The sequence below is a fragment of the Perognathus longimembris genome, chromosome 14, assembly GCF_023159225.1.
Source record: "Perognathus longimembris pacificus isolate PPM17 chromosome 14, ASM2315922v1, whole genome shotgun sequence".
NCBI lineage: Eukaryota > Metazoa > Chordata > Mammalia > Rodentia > Heteromyidae > Perognathus > Perognathus longimembris.
In genome coordinates this window covers 40,069,074-40,084,766 of record NC_063174.1, presented here as the reverse complement: position 1 = coordinate 40,084,766, position 15,693 = coordinate 40,069,074, and the positions used below count along the sequence as shown (strand labels likewise).

The following is a 15,693-nucleotide window of genomic DNA, read 5'->3' as shown; positions in this document are numbered from 1 at the left end:
TGTTTTTTTGTTGTTTTTGTTTTTTTTCCTTGAAAGCGCGCATTCACCCCAAAACTTCGGCATGGTAGTAATGTGTCCAAGAGGAAGCTAGCTGTTGAAAATGCTATTTTCTTAATTCTTGTAAGAATATTTAACCACAGCTTTGTTTCGTGCTGGAATGTATGCATACTAAAAACAAACAAAAAACAACGTTCCTACTCACGGAGTAGTAGTAAAAGTAATCAAATTATTGGGTCGTTCAATTTTATGGACTTTCTACGCAATATCTACTTCACAGGGTTTTTCTTCCCAGACTACTGCTTGCTTCTCTGAAGGCTTATATTTTATTCAGTATTAAGTTATTGCCTCCCTGAATGTCTGATGATGTGCTAAGTGCTGGGAGAAAGAAAGCAAAGAAGAGATTTGTCCTTGTACTGGAAGAAACAGGTTGAAAAGAGATAAACCCCGACCACCTATATAAAACCTACATGCTCAGGCCCTGTCTGCATTTTCCCTACTTAGTTTTACTCTACCCTACTTATCCCCATCTACTTTACCATACATTTTCTTACATTATGGTCGACCTGCCTTTACTCATTCACTACTGTGTAAACTTAAGGAGTGCATAGATGTTTTCTACACACACACCTATGGCCCCAATTCCTAAAACTTTGATACTTAGCAAGCACTCAATATTTGCTGAATGAATTGGTTACCATATCATGGTACCAATAGAACACCTTGAAATGCCAGTGGTAATGAGAAAGTCTATATGTAACACTACCGTCTATTATTTTTTGCGTTCATATGCATTCATTTACTAGGTTTCCGTGCTATTAAGATTAATAATACCTACTCCTGAAGGCTCATAAGGACTTAACGCGTATGAAAGTACTTCCTTTAGTTAAGTGCTAATTAACTGTTATTTACATATTGTAGGTAAAAGATTGTGTATATGTGGTGTGTGTGTATGTGTGTGCATATGTCTTTCCTAGGGTTTCATCTCAGGACTTGCCACTATCCCTTACCTTTTTTTGCTCGAGGTTGGTGTTCTACTACTTGAGACACAGTTCCACTTCTGGCTTTTTGGTGGTTAATTGGAAATGAGTCTCACAAACTTTCCTGTCCGGGCTGACTTTAACTGTGATCCTTAAATCTCAACCTCCTGTGTAGCTAAGATTACATGTAGAGTGTGAGCCACCTACCTCAGGAAGACTGCTTTTTTTTTTGTCTTGCTTTCTTTCCTTCTGTTTTACTACTATAGCCATAAACACAGAAATCCTATTAGGTCACTCTGTGTTCCTTTTATTATTAGAAACTGTGTACTTGATCATGCATTGTGCAATAAGATAAAACCTTAAAGATGACTTGTCACTGTGCCTGCAAGTTTTAAGTAGAGCTGTGGTTCACATGGTAAAGCACTAGACTGGAGCAAAAATAACCTTCAAGGATAACAGCTAGGCCCTGAGTTCAAGCCCCAGGACCAACTGACACATATGCATGCACACAAACGCACACACACACACACATACACAAGAGATTTTGAATCTGGTCTTCAGAAGATAGACCAGGCTGGGGAGTATGAGAGCCTAAGTAGCCCAACTAGCTAGCAAGTGTTAAAAAAAAAAAAAAAAGAGGGGTGGGGGCTGGGAATATGGCGTAGTGGTAAAGTGCTTGCTTTGCATACATAAAGCCCTAGGTTCAATTCCTCAGCACCACATATATAGAAAAAGCCAGAAGTGGTACTGTGGCTCAAGTGGGAAAGTGCTAGCCTTGAGCAAAAAGAAGCCAGGGACAGTGCTCAGGCCCTGAGTTCAAGCCCCAAGACTGGCAAAATAAAAAGAAAAAAGATTAAATGCCTGCCACAACTTTGCAAAAGGCAAAAAGGCTGAAGTTTTAGAGACTGCTAACAAAGTAGAAACTCCTATGAGGGTCTGAAGGAAAGAAGATGTGGGAAACCTAATGCATCATGGGATCTATATGATTTAGCAGAGTTCTTCAAGATATTTGTAGACTCAGATACTTAAATGATTACTTATGAGTACTTAAATGATTCCCGTGTATAATAAATATGTCATGAAAGTGGTAGACAAAATCAGCTGTTTTTCATTCCTTTCTAAAGAGTGCATCTTATTGAAGTGAATGAAATGAAGCATTCAGACCTTCAGTATAAAAGGCATTTTGTTTTGCTTTGTTTTTTATCTATTTAGTGTATCATAGCCAGTGAGCTCATTGTACTCAGTGTAACTATACTTTTTCTAAAATTGATTTTTTTTTTTTTTTAGTCATGGGGCTTGAACATGACCTGGGCACTGTCCCTGAGCTCTTTTTTTAACTCAAGGCTAATGTTCTACTGCTAGAGCCATGGCAACACTTCCAGTTTTCTGGTGGTTAATTGGAGATAGGAGTTTCACAAGCTGGCACTGGTGGCCTATACCTCTAATCCTCTGCTCAGGAGAGTGAGATCTGAGGATTGCAGTTCAAAGCCAGCCTGGGGAGAAAAGGCAGTGAGACTCTTATCTCCAATTAACCACCAGAAAACCTCAAAGTAGCTCAAAGTAGTAGAGCACTAGTCTTGAGAAAAAGAGCTCAGGGACAGCACCCAGACCCTGAGTTCAAGCCCCTGACAAAAAAAAAAAAAAAGTTTCATGGACTTCTTGCGTAGGTTGGCTTTGAACCAAGATCCTTGGATCTTAGCCTCCTGAGTAGCTAGGATTACAGGTGTGAGCTACCAGCACCCAGCCCTAAAATGTTATCTTTAAGATGGCTCCTTATGGGGCTGGGAGTATGGCCTAGTGAGTGGCAAGAGTGCTTCCCTTGTATACATGAAGCCCTGGGTTCATATTCCCCAGCACCACATATACAGAAAGTGGGACTGTGGCTCAAGTGGCAGAGTGCTAGTCTTAAGCAAAAAGAAGCCAGGGACAGTGCTCAGGCCCTGGGTCCAAACCCCAGAAATGGCCAGAAGTGGGGCTGTGGCTCAAATGGCAGAGTGCTAGTCTTGAGCAAAAAAGAGGCCAGGGACAGTGCTCAGGCCCTGAGTCCAAGGCCCAGGACTGACAAAGAAAAAAAACAAATGTAAATAGTATGTCATCATAGCACAAGCAGAGGTAAATACAAAAAAAAGTAGACTTCACAAACATGAAAAATGTTAAACTGTGTTGATAGCTTACAAAGCAGATTGGGCACAGCTGACATAAGAATCAGTGAAAATAGAGTATGTTACCTAGAGAGGTAAGTAAATGGAAAGTATGAGCATTAAGAGTCATGGAGAATAGGATTAAAGGTTCTCACAGGATTTGAATTGGAGTTTCCAGAGAAAAGACAGAGCTATATTCAAAGAGAAAGTTTTCAGAGAACATAAGCATAAATTATACCAGAAGTCTATTATCACACAGAATGAACATAAAGAACTCTGCACCTAAACACATTATGGTGAAATGGCAGGAATCAGTAACAGAAAGTTCTTGAAAATAGGCAAAGTTGGGGCTGGGAATATGGTGTAGTGGTGCCTAGCATGCATGAAGCCCTGGGTTGGATTCCTCAGTACCACATAAACAGAAAAGGCCAGAAATGGAGCTTTGGCTCAAGTGGTAGAGGGCTAACCTTCAGCAAAATAGCTCAGGGGTAGTACCAGGCCATGAGTTCAAGCATGAGGACCAGGGCAAAGTTAAAAAAAAAAAAAAAGGCCTTGTGACCCTCATAGATAAAATGATCTCTAAGGTATCTTCCCATTGCAAAAATATTATCATTGCTCTACTGTCAATGAGCCTCTCTTCTAAGTCCACCACATCTACCAAAAAATATTTGTCCTTAAAGTCATTCCCTAGTAATTGTTATTTTGTTTTCCAAGTAAGAACTAGCTGGTGGCTTGTACCTGTAATCCTAGTGACTGAGGAGGCCAAGATCTGATGATTACAGTTCAAAGTCAGCCTGGACAAGACAGAAAAATCCGTGAGATTCTTATTTCCAATTAAGCAGGAAAGGAACCGGAAGTATATCTGTGCCTCAAGTGATAGAGTGCTAGCCTTGAGCACAAGCCCCAGGACACACACACACAGACACACACACACACACACACACACACACACACAATCAAAGTAAGCTCAATAATATATTAGGCTAGTTTTAGCTCAGTGCTGGTAGTTCACACCTGTAATCCTAGCTACTCAAAAGGGTGAGATCTGAAGATCCAAGTTTAAAACCAGCCTAGGCAGAAAAGTCTATGAGACATACCTCCAATTAAGCAGCGAAAAGCTGGAAGTTAAAAAAGAAATCATATGAACATCAAAAAACATCAAAGTAATTTTAGGAAAAACAACAAAAACAGGGCTGGGGATATGGCCTAGTGGCAAGAGCGCTTGCCTCCTATACTTGAAGCCCTGGGTTCGATTCCCCAGCACCACATATATAGAAAATGACCAGAAGTGGCACTGTGACTCAAGTGGCAGAGTGCTAGCCTTGAGCAAAGAGAAGCCAGGGACAGTGCTCAGGCCCTGAGTCCAAGGCCCAGGACTGGCAAAAACAAAACAAAACAAAAGCAGTGCTGGTGGTATTACAATCCCAGACCTCAAAAAAACATTTGGCATGGGATGGGAATGAGGCCTAGTGGTAGAGTGCTTGCCTAGCATGCATGAAGCTCTGGATTCCAATCCTCAGCAACACACAAACAGAAAAAGCCGGAAATGGTGATGTGGCTCAAGTGGTAGAGTGGTAGCCTTGAGCACAGAGAGGCTCAGGGACAATGTCCAGGCCCTCAGTTTAAGTCCCAGGACTGGCAATAAAAAAAAAAAAAAAAAAATTGGCACAAAAACAGTCCTGAAGATCAATGGGACAGATTAGAAGACCCAGGAATAAAGCCATATTTTTACAGTTATATATTTAACAAGGGAGCTAAAAATGTATAGTGGAAAAAGAAAAACTTTGATAATTGGTGTTGGGAACACTGGACATCCATATGCAGAAAACTAAAATTAGACCCCCTGTTTGTCACTGTGCACTAATATCAATTCAGAGTAGATCAAAGACCACAACCTCCAAGCTGAAACTATGAAACTATTGCAAGATAGAATAAGAGAAACATTTAACTGATAGGCATAGTCAGGAAATTTTCTTTGAAGAGTCCCAATAGGATCACATCAAAATAGAACATTTTTGGGCTGGGAATATGGCCTAGTGGTAAGAGTGCTTGCGTCATATATATATGAAGCCCTGGGTTTGATTCCTCAGCACCATATATATAGAAAAAGGCAGAAGTGGCGCTGTGTCTCAAGTGGCAGGCAGAGTGCTAGCCTTGAGCAAAAAGAAGACAGGGACAGTGCTTAGGCCCTGAGTCTAAGCCCCAGGACTGGCCAAAAAAAAAAAAGAACATTTCTTCTTAGCAAAGGACATAGTTACTAATAGTTACTAAACTAGAAAGACTGACAACCAGGTGCTGATGGCTCACACCTATAATCCTAGCTACTCAAGAGACTGAGATCTGAGAATGGTGGTTCAAAGCCAGCCTGGGCAGAAAAGTCACTTGAGACTCTTATCTCCAATTAACCACTCAAAAAACCAGAAGTGGCACTGTAGCTCAAGTGATAGAGCCCTAGCCTTGAGCACAAAGAGGCTCAGGGACAATGCCTAGGCCCTGACCTCAAGCCCCACTGCTGACCAAAATAAAATAAAATAAAATAAATCCAACAGACTGAGAGATCTTTAACAGCAATACATTCAATAAAGGCCCAATATCCAAAATATACAATAAGGCAATCAATAAGTGTGAGGACGATCTAAAGAGAAACTTCTCAGAAGAAGAAGTAAGAATGGCAAATAAGCCTGGCACCAGTGGTTCACACCTGTAATCCTAGCTACTCAGGAAGAGATTTGAGGATCATGCTTCAAAGCCAGCCTGGAAAGAAAAGTCCATGAGACTCTTATTGACAATTAACCACCAGAAAACCAGAAGTGGCGCTGTGGGTCAAGTGGTAGAGTACTAGCCTTGAGCAAAAAATAAAAACAAGGGTTGGGAATATGGCCTAGTGGCAAGAGTGCTTGCCTCATATACATGAAGCCCTGGGTTCAATTCCTCAGCACCACATATATAGAAAAGGCTAGAAGTGATGCTGTGGTTCAAGTTGGCAGAATGCTTTGAGCAAAAAGAAGCCAGGGGCAGTGCTCAATCCCTGAGCCCAAGCTCCAGGACTGGCAAAACAAATGAACAAAAAACTTCAGTGGGCTGGGGATATGGCCTAGTGGCAAGAGTGCTTGCCTCGTATACATGAAGCCCTGGGTTCGATTCCCCAGCACCACATACATAGAAAACGGCCAGAAGTGGCGCTGTGGCTCAAGTGGCAGAGTGCTATCTTTGAGCAAAAGGAAGCCAGGGACAGTGCTCAGGCCCTGAGTCCAAGGCCCAGGAGATTTTTTTTTTTTTTTTGGCTAGTCCTTTGACTTGAACTCAAGGCCTGGTACTGTTCCAGAGCTTCTTTTGCTCAAGGTTAGCACTCTACCACATGAGCCAGAGCACCTCTTCTGGCTTTTTCTGTTTATGTGGTACTGAGGAGTGGAACCTAGGACTTCATGTATGCACTCTGCCACTGAGCCACATTCCCAGCCTTTAGTGGAGATCTTGAAGAATTTGTCCCTTATATTCCTGAACTGATTTCTCTCTCTCTCTTTCTTCTTTTCTTTCCCTCTCTCTTTCTTTTTTCCCTTTCTTCCTTTCTGCCTCTCTTTCTTTCCTTCTTTGTTTCTCTTTTCATAGGCCACAGGGCTTGAACTCATGGTCTGGGTGCTATCCCTGAGGTCTTTCACTCAAGGCTAGAACTCTATCACTTTGAGCCAAAGTGCCACTTCTGGTTTTCTGGTGATTAACTGGATATAAAAGTCACATGGGGCTGGGGATATGGCCTAGTGGCAAGAGTGCTTGCCTCATATACTTGAAGCCCTGGGTTCGATTCCCCAGCACCACATATACAGAAAATGGCCAGAAGTGGCGCTGTGACTCAAGTGGCAGAGTGCTAGCCTTGAGCAAAAAGAAGCCAGGGACAGTGCTCAGGCCCTGAGTCCAAGGCCCAGGACTGGCCAAAAAAGTCACATGGACTTTCCTGCCCAGGCTGGCTTTGAACCTCAATCCTCAGATTTCAGCCTCCTAAGTACTAGGATTACAGACATGAGTCACTGGTACCCAGGTTCTGCTCTTGGACATACATTAAATTTGGAATTTGGGGGAAAACAAAAAAAAATGGATGGCAGTTCCAATAAATCAGAATGTCTAGAAATCAGTGTTCAAAACTAGGCATTGGGGCTGGGAATGTGGCTTAGCGGTAGAGTGCTTGCCTAGCATGCATGAAACCCTGGGTTTGATTCTCCAATACCACATAAACAGAAAAAGCCAGAAGTGGGGCTATGGCTCAAGTGGTAGAGTACTAGCCTTGAGCAGAGAGAGGCTTAGGGACAGAGCCTAGACCTGTGTTCAAGCCCCAGGACTGGCAAAATTAATTAAAATGAGGCATTATTTAAAATACAGCTGAGTGACAGTGGCCCATGCATGTAATCTTAGCTACTCAGAATGTTGAGAGCTGAGGATCAACGTTTTGTTGTGGTTTGTTTTTTTGCCAGTCCTGGAGCTTGAACTCAGGGCCTGAGCACTGTCCCTGGCTTCTTTTTGCTCAAGGCTAGCACTCTGCCACTTGAGCCACAGCATCACTTCTGGCCGTTTTCTATATATGTGGTACTGAGGAATTGAACCCAGGGCTTCATGTATAAGAGGCAAGCACTCTTGCCACTAGGCCCTGAGGATCAACATTTGAAGCCAGCATGTGTAGGAAAGTCTATGGAAGGGTTGGAAATGTGGTAGAGTGCTCCTCTCACATCCATGAAGCCCTGGGTTTTATTCCGCAGCACCACATACACAGATAAAGCCAGTAGTGGGCGCTGTGGCTCAAGTGGTAGAGTGTTAGCCTTAAGCAAAAAAGAAGTTAGGGACAGTGCTCAGGCCCTGAGTTCAAGCCCCAGGACTGGCAAAAAAAAAAAAAAAAAGTATGTGAAACTTTTGTCTCCAAGTAACCAGCAAACAGCTGGAAGTGGAGGTGTGAAGGTGTGAGTAAGTGGTATAGCTAAGGGACAGTTCCTAGACCCCGAGTTTAAGAATCAGTACCTGTACAAACAAAAAACTACTTCACATCAAGAGATGAGGTCCAGTCCCAGCTTTGTCAACAGTATGCTGTGTAACCTGGATAATTCACTTAACCTTTTTTTTTTCTCCTAGGTTAACGATTATCAAGAAAGAATCATAGAACAATAAAATGAGTAGAGGTTTCAGAAATTATACAGTACACTTTTTTTTTTTTTTTTGGTGCCAATCCTGGAGCTTGAACTCGGCCTGGGTATTGTCCCTGAGCTTTTTGCTCAAGGCTGGTACTCTATCACTTGAGCCACAGTGCCACTTCTAGCTCTTTCTGTTTATGTAGTAGTGAGGAATGGAACCCAGTGCTTCATGCCTGCTAGGCAAGCACTAAGTCACATTCCCATCCCCATTTTTTTTTTTTTAAGTTTATGGCGAGATCAAGTGACTTATTCTAGCCACTTATATAGTTAGGAGCTTTTCTAGAATAAGCACTTAGCTCTAGGCTCCACAGACAAGGAAGTGTTGGTTACTGTTAGGAAAATGGAAGAGAATGGAAAAGGAATAGACCAGACTCAATTGTCAACATGGTAGGCCTGTTTATTTCCAGTGAGAGGCATAGACCTTCCCTTGAGTTTGGAGGTTGTAGGAGGACTGGATTTGGGGCCAGGTTTACATGGGTCTTAACCAGAAGCAGAAAATGAAAAATAGGCTATAGTCTCTAGGAGGCCAAGGGTGGTGTCCTTTGTCAGACCCAGAATGGAATGCTTTGCCTGGGCTGAGGCTTGCCTGGGGACAAACACGTGATTGAGCACCTGATGTTTTGCTTGACCTGGGGGAAGAAGGCAGGAATCAATTCTTTTTTAGATATATAAAAGGGTTGGGCTGAAAAGGGAGAGGCAATTCCTTCTGTTACAGGGTTGTTCCAAGAAATAAACAGAAAAGCAAAAGTACTAAGCAAATATAAAGCTATTTTTAAAACATCAGATAACATTGTGACCCTTTAGTAGACACTGAAGCCTGAACATTTTTTGGAAAAGCTGTGTAGGGAATAGTCAGAAAAAGGGGGGCTGGGGATATAGGCAAGAGTGCCTGCCTCGGATACACGAGGCCCTAGGTTCGATTCCCCAGCACCACATATACAGAAAACGGCCAGAAGCGGCGCTGTGGCTCAAGTGGCAGAGTGCTAGCCTTGAGCGGGAAGAAGCCAGGGACAGTGCTCAGGCCCTGAGTCCAAGCCCCAGGACTGGCCAAAAAAAAAAAAAAAAAAAAGAAAAAAAAGAAAAAGGACAATGTCTGTCAATACTTAGTATAGTGGTGACATAATAAAAGGGGGAAAAAACCCAGAATAATGTGAGAAATAATTATGGTTTGGTAGGATACCCCTCCCCCCTGAGGATACCCTTGTTTGTGGAGGAACTCTCCCCAAGGATACTTTACTATTTTTTTTTAAAATCAGTTATAATTGTTGTTATTTGTACTGGTCCTGGGCTAGCACTCTACTACTTGAGCCAGAGCTCTACTTCAGGCTCTTTTGGTGCTTACTTGGAGATAAAAGTCTCAAAGACTTCCATGCCCAACCTTTTTTAAAACTGCAATCCTCAGATCTCGGCTTCCTGACTAGATAGGAAGCTAGTAGCTATTATAGGCGTGAGCTACAAGCACTAGGCTCAATTCTTACTGGCCCCTGACCTACTTTGTGTCTGATGAAATGGTAAAGTAGAGATTGTCTATTTATTTTTATACATTTCTGAAGAAATGATGTGTAATGAAGGTTACCTAAAATCATATTATTTGGCTCGCCATTTCCCAGTTATACTAAGCATTATTGCATTAGTTTTCTAATTTACACCATTCCTTTCCTGGTCATAATCCTAAACAACGCATTAAAACCCTACCCCCAAAAGAAAACACCCAAAACAACAACAACAAAAAAAAAAAACCACTCCACGCAAGGACTCCAACTCCCGACATGCTTGACGGCGTATTTCCCCCGCCTGCTAGCAAGGGCATCAGTGTCTTTCTGGGAGTTGTAGTCATTTAGAGTCCGCACTTTCAGGATATGGAGTAGAGAATGCGCCATGTGACTACACCTCCCAGAAGGCAACGCGCGCCACTCCTGCCTCTCCGGCGTAGCGCTCCACCCCCTGTCGCTCCTCCCTCGCTGGGCTGCTCCTCTCATGCCTTCCTGTTAGTCAAACCCAGAGAAGTTCACTCTGATCAGCTGATCCTAACTGACAACAGGAGAGGAGGAAGCCCCGGAGGCACCGTAGGAGGAGGGGGGCGGAGATGGAGATGTGGATGGATCCACCCGTGTCCTGAGGAGCAGCCTCCCACCCCCACCAGCGCCCCGTCGTCCCCGACGCCGCCTCGCCGAGGCCGAGCTGCTCCGCGGTGGGATCCCCGGGCCGTGGTGGGCAGGGTGGGGAGGGCACCGGCCCAGCACCGGGCGAGCAAGCGTCCTGGGGCTCCCGTTGTCCCTGGGAAGAAGGGGGGCCGGGTGCGGCTCGGATGGGGGTGGGGTGGTATAAACAATGGACTCGGCTCCGGGCTGTGCCTGCTTGGGGGTGATTTGGGGGGACCTTCTTTGTTCTTCGGCTCCGCACTTACCTCTCGGGTTGTGGTGGTGGTGTCCGGGAGAAAGGTAGGTTGAGGAAACCTGAGGTAGAGAGAAGCGTCGAGGTCAGTGTGGGTCCGAGGGGGCTGATTGTTTGCTTGGCCTGGCTGGCTTGAGAGTGTTCTGAAAGTTGATTTTCTATTTTTTTTTCCTCTCAATTGCGACAAGTTTTGATGTTTGTTTCCGTTTGGGGAACTGGCTGGACCAGAGTTTAAATAAGGTCCTCTGGTTATTCCCTCTCTCCCCTAACTTGTTTATCTGAAAATCAGATTGATACGAGTCCGAAGGAATGGATATCCGAAAAGGAGGACTTTATACTTGGTTGGAGTGTTGGAATGGGGGTCAAGGATACCTGGAATTAAGAATATAAATGTAGAAGTGACTAAAAAACCCTTTCCTGCCCACTAGTTTTCTCTCTCTCTCTCTCTCTCTCACACACACACACACACACCCCACTTTTTTCCTTAAGTTATTTTTCAAGTGACAAAGAGCAAAATTACTTGTTTTGACTCATACAGGCCTGGCTCTAGAGAGCCATAGTATAGGAATTCTGCCTCCTGTTGCCTACTCCCCTTTTGCAGTTAGAAAAAGAGGGGACAAAAGGAAGTGCAATAATTGTCTTATTGTTTTTTGTTTATTTGTTTTTGTTGCCAGCCCTGGGGCGTGGACTCTGGGCCTGAGCACTGTCCCTGGCTCTTGACCACAGCGCTACTTTTCTATATATGTGGTGTTGAGGAATGGAACCCAGGGCTTCATGTATAGGAGGCGAGCACTTTATCACTAGGCCATATTCCCAGCCCCTGTCTTATTGTCTTTGAACATGAAACTGTACTGTTGTTTCTAGGGCTTGAGTCTATACTAAACATGTGTTTAGAGCTGAAATGGCACAGTTACAAGGAGAACTGGATGCCCAGGTTTTTCATTGTTTAAAGTATTATGATTATTACTATTAATATTTTGCTATTTACAGATGTCTTTGCCCACCTTCCAAGGTAAGGTCATTTTTCTAAGGACTGTTGGAGGTGGTGTATGGTTTTTTCTTTCTATTTCTGTGTGTGTGTTTTATAGACAGGACCCCACTCTGTAGCCTTGAATGGCCTTAAACTGGTGATCCTCTTTGCCACCACCTCTTCCTGAGTTCTGGGATTACAGATTTATGGAGTGTGTGTGTGCGCGTGCACACACAAACTGACTGAGGCTTAAACTCAGGATTTAGTGCTCTTGGCTTTTTTTCCTTCAAGACTGGTGGCTCTACCATATGAGCCACAGCGCCATTCCTGGCTTTTTGCTGGTTAGTTGGAGATAGGAGTCTCTCAGATTTGTCTGTCTAGGCTGGCTTCACACTTCAATCCTCACATCTCAGCCTTCTGAATAGCTAGAATTACAGGCATGAACTAGTGTCTAGCAATTATGTTTGTTTTTAAAAGGAAGATCCCATGGTTTTGAAATGAAATTTTTAGTACCAGAACAAGCCAAAGTAAGTGTTACAGAGGGGGTTGCCCTTTCATAAGTCAGGTAGTGAGTACACATTTCCTTTTTTGGGCAGTATCACTCCTGGGGCTTGAACTCAGGGCCTGTCCCTGAGCTTTGTTGCTCAAAACTATCACTCTACCACTTGAACCATAGCTCCACTTCTGGCTTTGTGCTGTGTGTGTGTGTGTGTGTGTGTGTGTGTGTGTGTTTAATTGGAGATAAAGAGTCTCAGGGACTGCCTTTGAGCCTGGATCCTCAATTCTCAGCCTCTGCCTCCTAAATAGCTGGATTACAGGTATGAGCCACTGGTGTCTGGCCAGTATACTTTTAAGGTACGCTTCTGTTTTTTAGATGAATGAAATCCTTTTCCTTCCTCTATTCTAGGTATCTTTTGACATAGCTACTTGAGTTTGAATTATATTGAAAAACTCCTGACCACTTTATTTCATTACTGAAACTTCATGGCTGAGGGCTCTTGAGCCCGTCCCAGTGAACCTACCAGATCTCTCTCAGTCATCAACAACTTCCAAGTTCATTTTGACCACATCTTTCCCTGCACTTTATGGAGGATAAAACCATCAAACCAGATCAACATTGCTGCTGATACAAGAGTCTTGGAAGCAGAAACAAAACCAACCCCACAAACTTGAACATTTGTGGGTGTAAAAAATTAAAGGATAGATTTTTTCCTTTTCTTTCTTTCTTTCTTTTCTTTTCTTTTTTTTTTTTTTTTTTTTTAAGGCATCCAGAGCCCTGTGTAAGTTCTGTGAAGTCTGCAGACTCAAAACCTTTGTCTTCCCTTTTGAGGAAAGCTTGGTAACTGTTATTCATTACCAGTGAGTTATGAGTGCCCAGACTTCCCTAGCAGAGAAGGGCCTGAATCCGGGGCTGATGTGCCAGGAGAGTTATGCCTGCACCGGCACTGATGAAGCTATCTTTGAGTGTGATGAGTGTTGTAGTTTGCAGTGCCTGCGTTGCGAGGAGGAACTCCATCGGCAAGAGCGCCTGCGGAACCATGAGCGGATAAGACTCAAAGCTGGTCATGTCCCTTACTGTGACCCCTGCAAAGGCCCCAATGGGCATTCTCCAGGTGTTAGGCAAAGGGCATCTGTGAGGTGTCAGACCTGCAAAATCAACTTGTGCCTAGAGTGCCAAAAGAGAACTCATTCGGGGGTTAACAAGAGGAGGCACCCTATTACTGTGTACCATGTCAGTAAGGTCCAGGAGTCCCTGGAAGAAGAGGAGATGGATGAGGAAAACAAACGGAAGAGGATGACTGAGAAGGTTGTGAGTTTCCTCCTAGTAGATGAAAACGAAGAGATTCAAGTAAGTGCTTGAGTGTGATGGGGATGTGGGCATGGTCCTGGGCACGGGGCAGATCTGAGGTTTGCTCAAGACTAGTGCTGTACCAGTGGAGCCACAGCTCCACTTCCAGCTTTTTGTGGTTAATTGGAGACAAGAGTCTCAGGGACTTTCCTGCTCTGCCTGGTTTCAAACTTCCATCTTTAGATCTCAGCTTCCTGGGTAGCTAGGATTACAGGCATGAGCACCTAGCAGGAACTCCTATTTTAATCATTAAAAGCCAAGACCTTCAAAGACTTGTCTGGAGACATTTGGTTATTTACCAGCCTTATGACCTTGGGCTGAATGATTTTCTTAGCTGAACCTAGTCTTCTCATCAGTAAAGTGGTAGTACCTACTTGGCTAGTTGTGAAGATGAAATGAAACTAGAAAGTCTGTTGCCTAATAAATGCTGGTAGATGGCCTCTTGTCAGCAGTATGACTAGGCAGAACTGCTCTTCAAGAGATCTAAAGAGAGTACTGTGAACTTAAGAGTAAATTTTAGTGAGGAGTAGTTGCAAATCCCCAGCTTTTACAAAGCTGATGCTCTTTACTGATGGCCTCTTGTTTTCCTGGAGAGATTTCTGTTTTAGTGTAATATCTGTTGCTATGACAATGTGTCAGAGTCCAGATCATTTACAGGAAGTAAGTATTCATTTAGTTCACACTTCTAGAGACTGGAAAGTTCAAGAACATGATGTCATCTTGTAATGGTATTTTTTTTTTTTTTGCTGCATGGTAGAAAGTGTCACAAGATGAGAGAGCAAGTGCACTTCAGCTCAGGTCTCCTACACACCAGTCCCATCATGGAAGCCCCACCTTGATGGCCTTGCCTAATCCCAGTTACTGCCCAATAGCTCCACCTCCAAACATCATCACTGTAACCATGGGCAAGTGAATCTCAGTAACTCAGTTTCATTTTAACTTCATAGGATTGTTGAGAGGATTCGGAGATTAGGAATAGAAAAGAGTTATCATTGGGCCTAACACCTAGAGTCCAATACCAGTTTTTTGTGGGTATCTTTGGAATATTTGTGGTCCAGTGACTTGGTACTTTTGGTGGTGATGATTCCAGTTATCACCAGATGGAAGGAGCACCAGTGTAAGTAACTATTAGAGAAATTTCCCTATTTCCAGCTAAGTACTTTTTACTTGTGCTAGTATTAGGTTTTGAATTCAGGGCCTCAGCACTGCCTTTAGCTTTTTCACTTAAGGCTAGTGCTCTTCACTTGAGTCACAGCTTCACTTTTGGGTTTTTGGTGGTTAATTAGAGAGTCTCTCAGACTTTTGCCTAGGCTGGCTTTTTGAACCTCAATCCTCAGAGCTTATCCTTCTAAGCCACAGGCACCTGGCTAATCTGTTTGTTTGTTTTTATGTTGGTCCTGGAGCTTGAACTCAAGACCTTGGCACTATCCCTGAGCAGAAAAGCTCAGGGATAGTGCTCTGCCACTTGAATGACAGCTCCACTCCTGGAGTTTTGGTAATTAATTGGAGGTAAGAGTCTCATGGACTTCCCTGACCAAGCTTCGGTCCACAATCCTCAGATCTGAGTCTCCTGAATAGCTAGGATTATAGGCATGAGCCACCAGTGCTTGGCTGAGTAGTGTTTTTTTGGGGGGAGGAGCTGGGCACTGTCCCTGAGCTTTTGCTCAAGACTAGCACTCTATCACTTGAGCCACAGCACCACTTCTGGCTTTTTCTAAGTGGTGCTGAGGAATGGAACCCAGGGCTTCATGCATGCTAGGCAAGTTCTCTAACACTAAGCCACATTCCCAGCCATTGCTAAGTATTTTTATCTCTACTTTTTTCCTCCTTAGATAACTTGATGGAAGTGAATTGCATCATAAGCCCTGTGTTCTTCCATCGTCAGCTAAATGCTGTGCTAATACAGACTTTCCTTTATTGCTTTGAAAGGAACTAATAGTTATAGAGGAATGACCCAGATCTCCTGCCTCCCTTGTCAGCAATAATGTCTTCATTATGGATCATGCTCTAATTGAGCAGCATTGTGAACTAAATATCTTCTAAGTGGAGCACTTGGATTTGGACAATTGATTCTTGTTGGTTTTGCTATCAGTTCTCCTTGATAACTTAGGAGAGTCATAGTTTGTGTTGTCACTTCCTGAAGTTAGAGAAAGATATGAAATGAACCAATAAATATTGTGTTGGCATC

At 43.5% G+C, this 15,693-nt stretch overlaps 1 protein-coding gene across 1 annotated transcript in view; it reads left to right on the top strand.

Annotated features, from left to right (window-relative positions):
* The first annotated feature begins 10,266 nt into the window (after positions 1 to 10,266).
* The window catches only part of Zfyve1 (zinc finger FYVE-type containing 1), a 62,154-nt gene continuing 56,727 nt past the window's right edge, over positions 10,267 to 15,693 (top strand). Inside the window, exons 1-2 of the mRNA XM_048361962.1 lie at positions 10,267 to 10,483; positions 12,564 to 13,505. Of these exons, the coding sequence (XP_048217919.1) occupies positions 13,023 to 13,505 (483 nt within the window). The 5' untranslated portion in view covers positions 10,267 to 10,483; positions 12,564 to 13,022. The remainder of the gene's footprint in view (positions 10,484 to 12,563; positions 13,506 to 15,693) is intronic.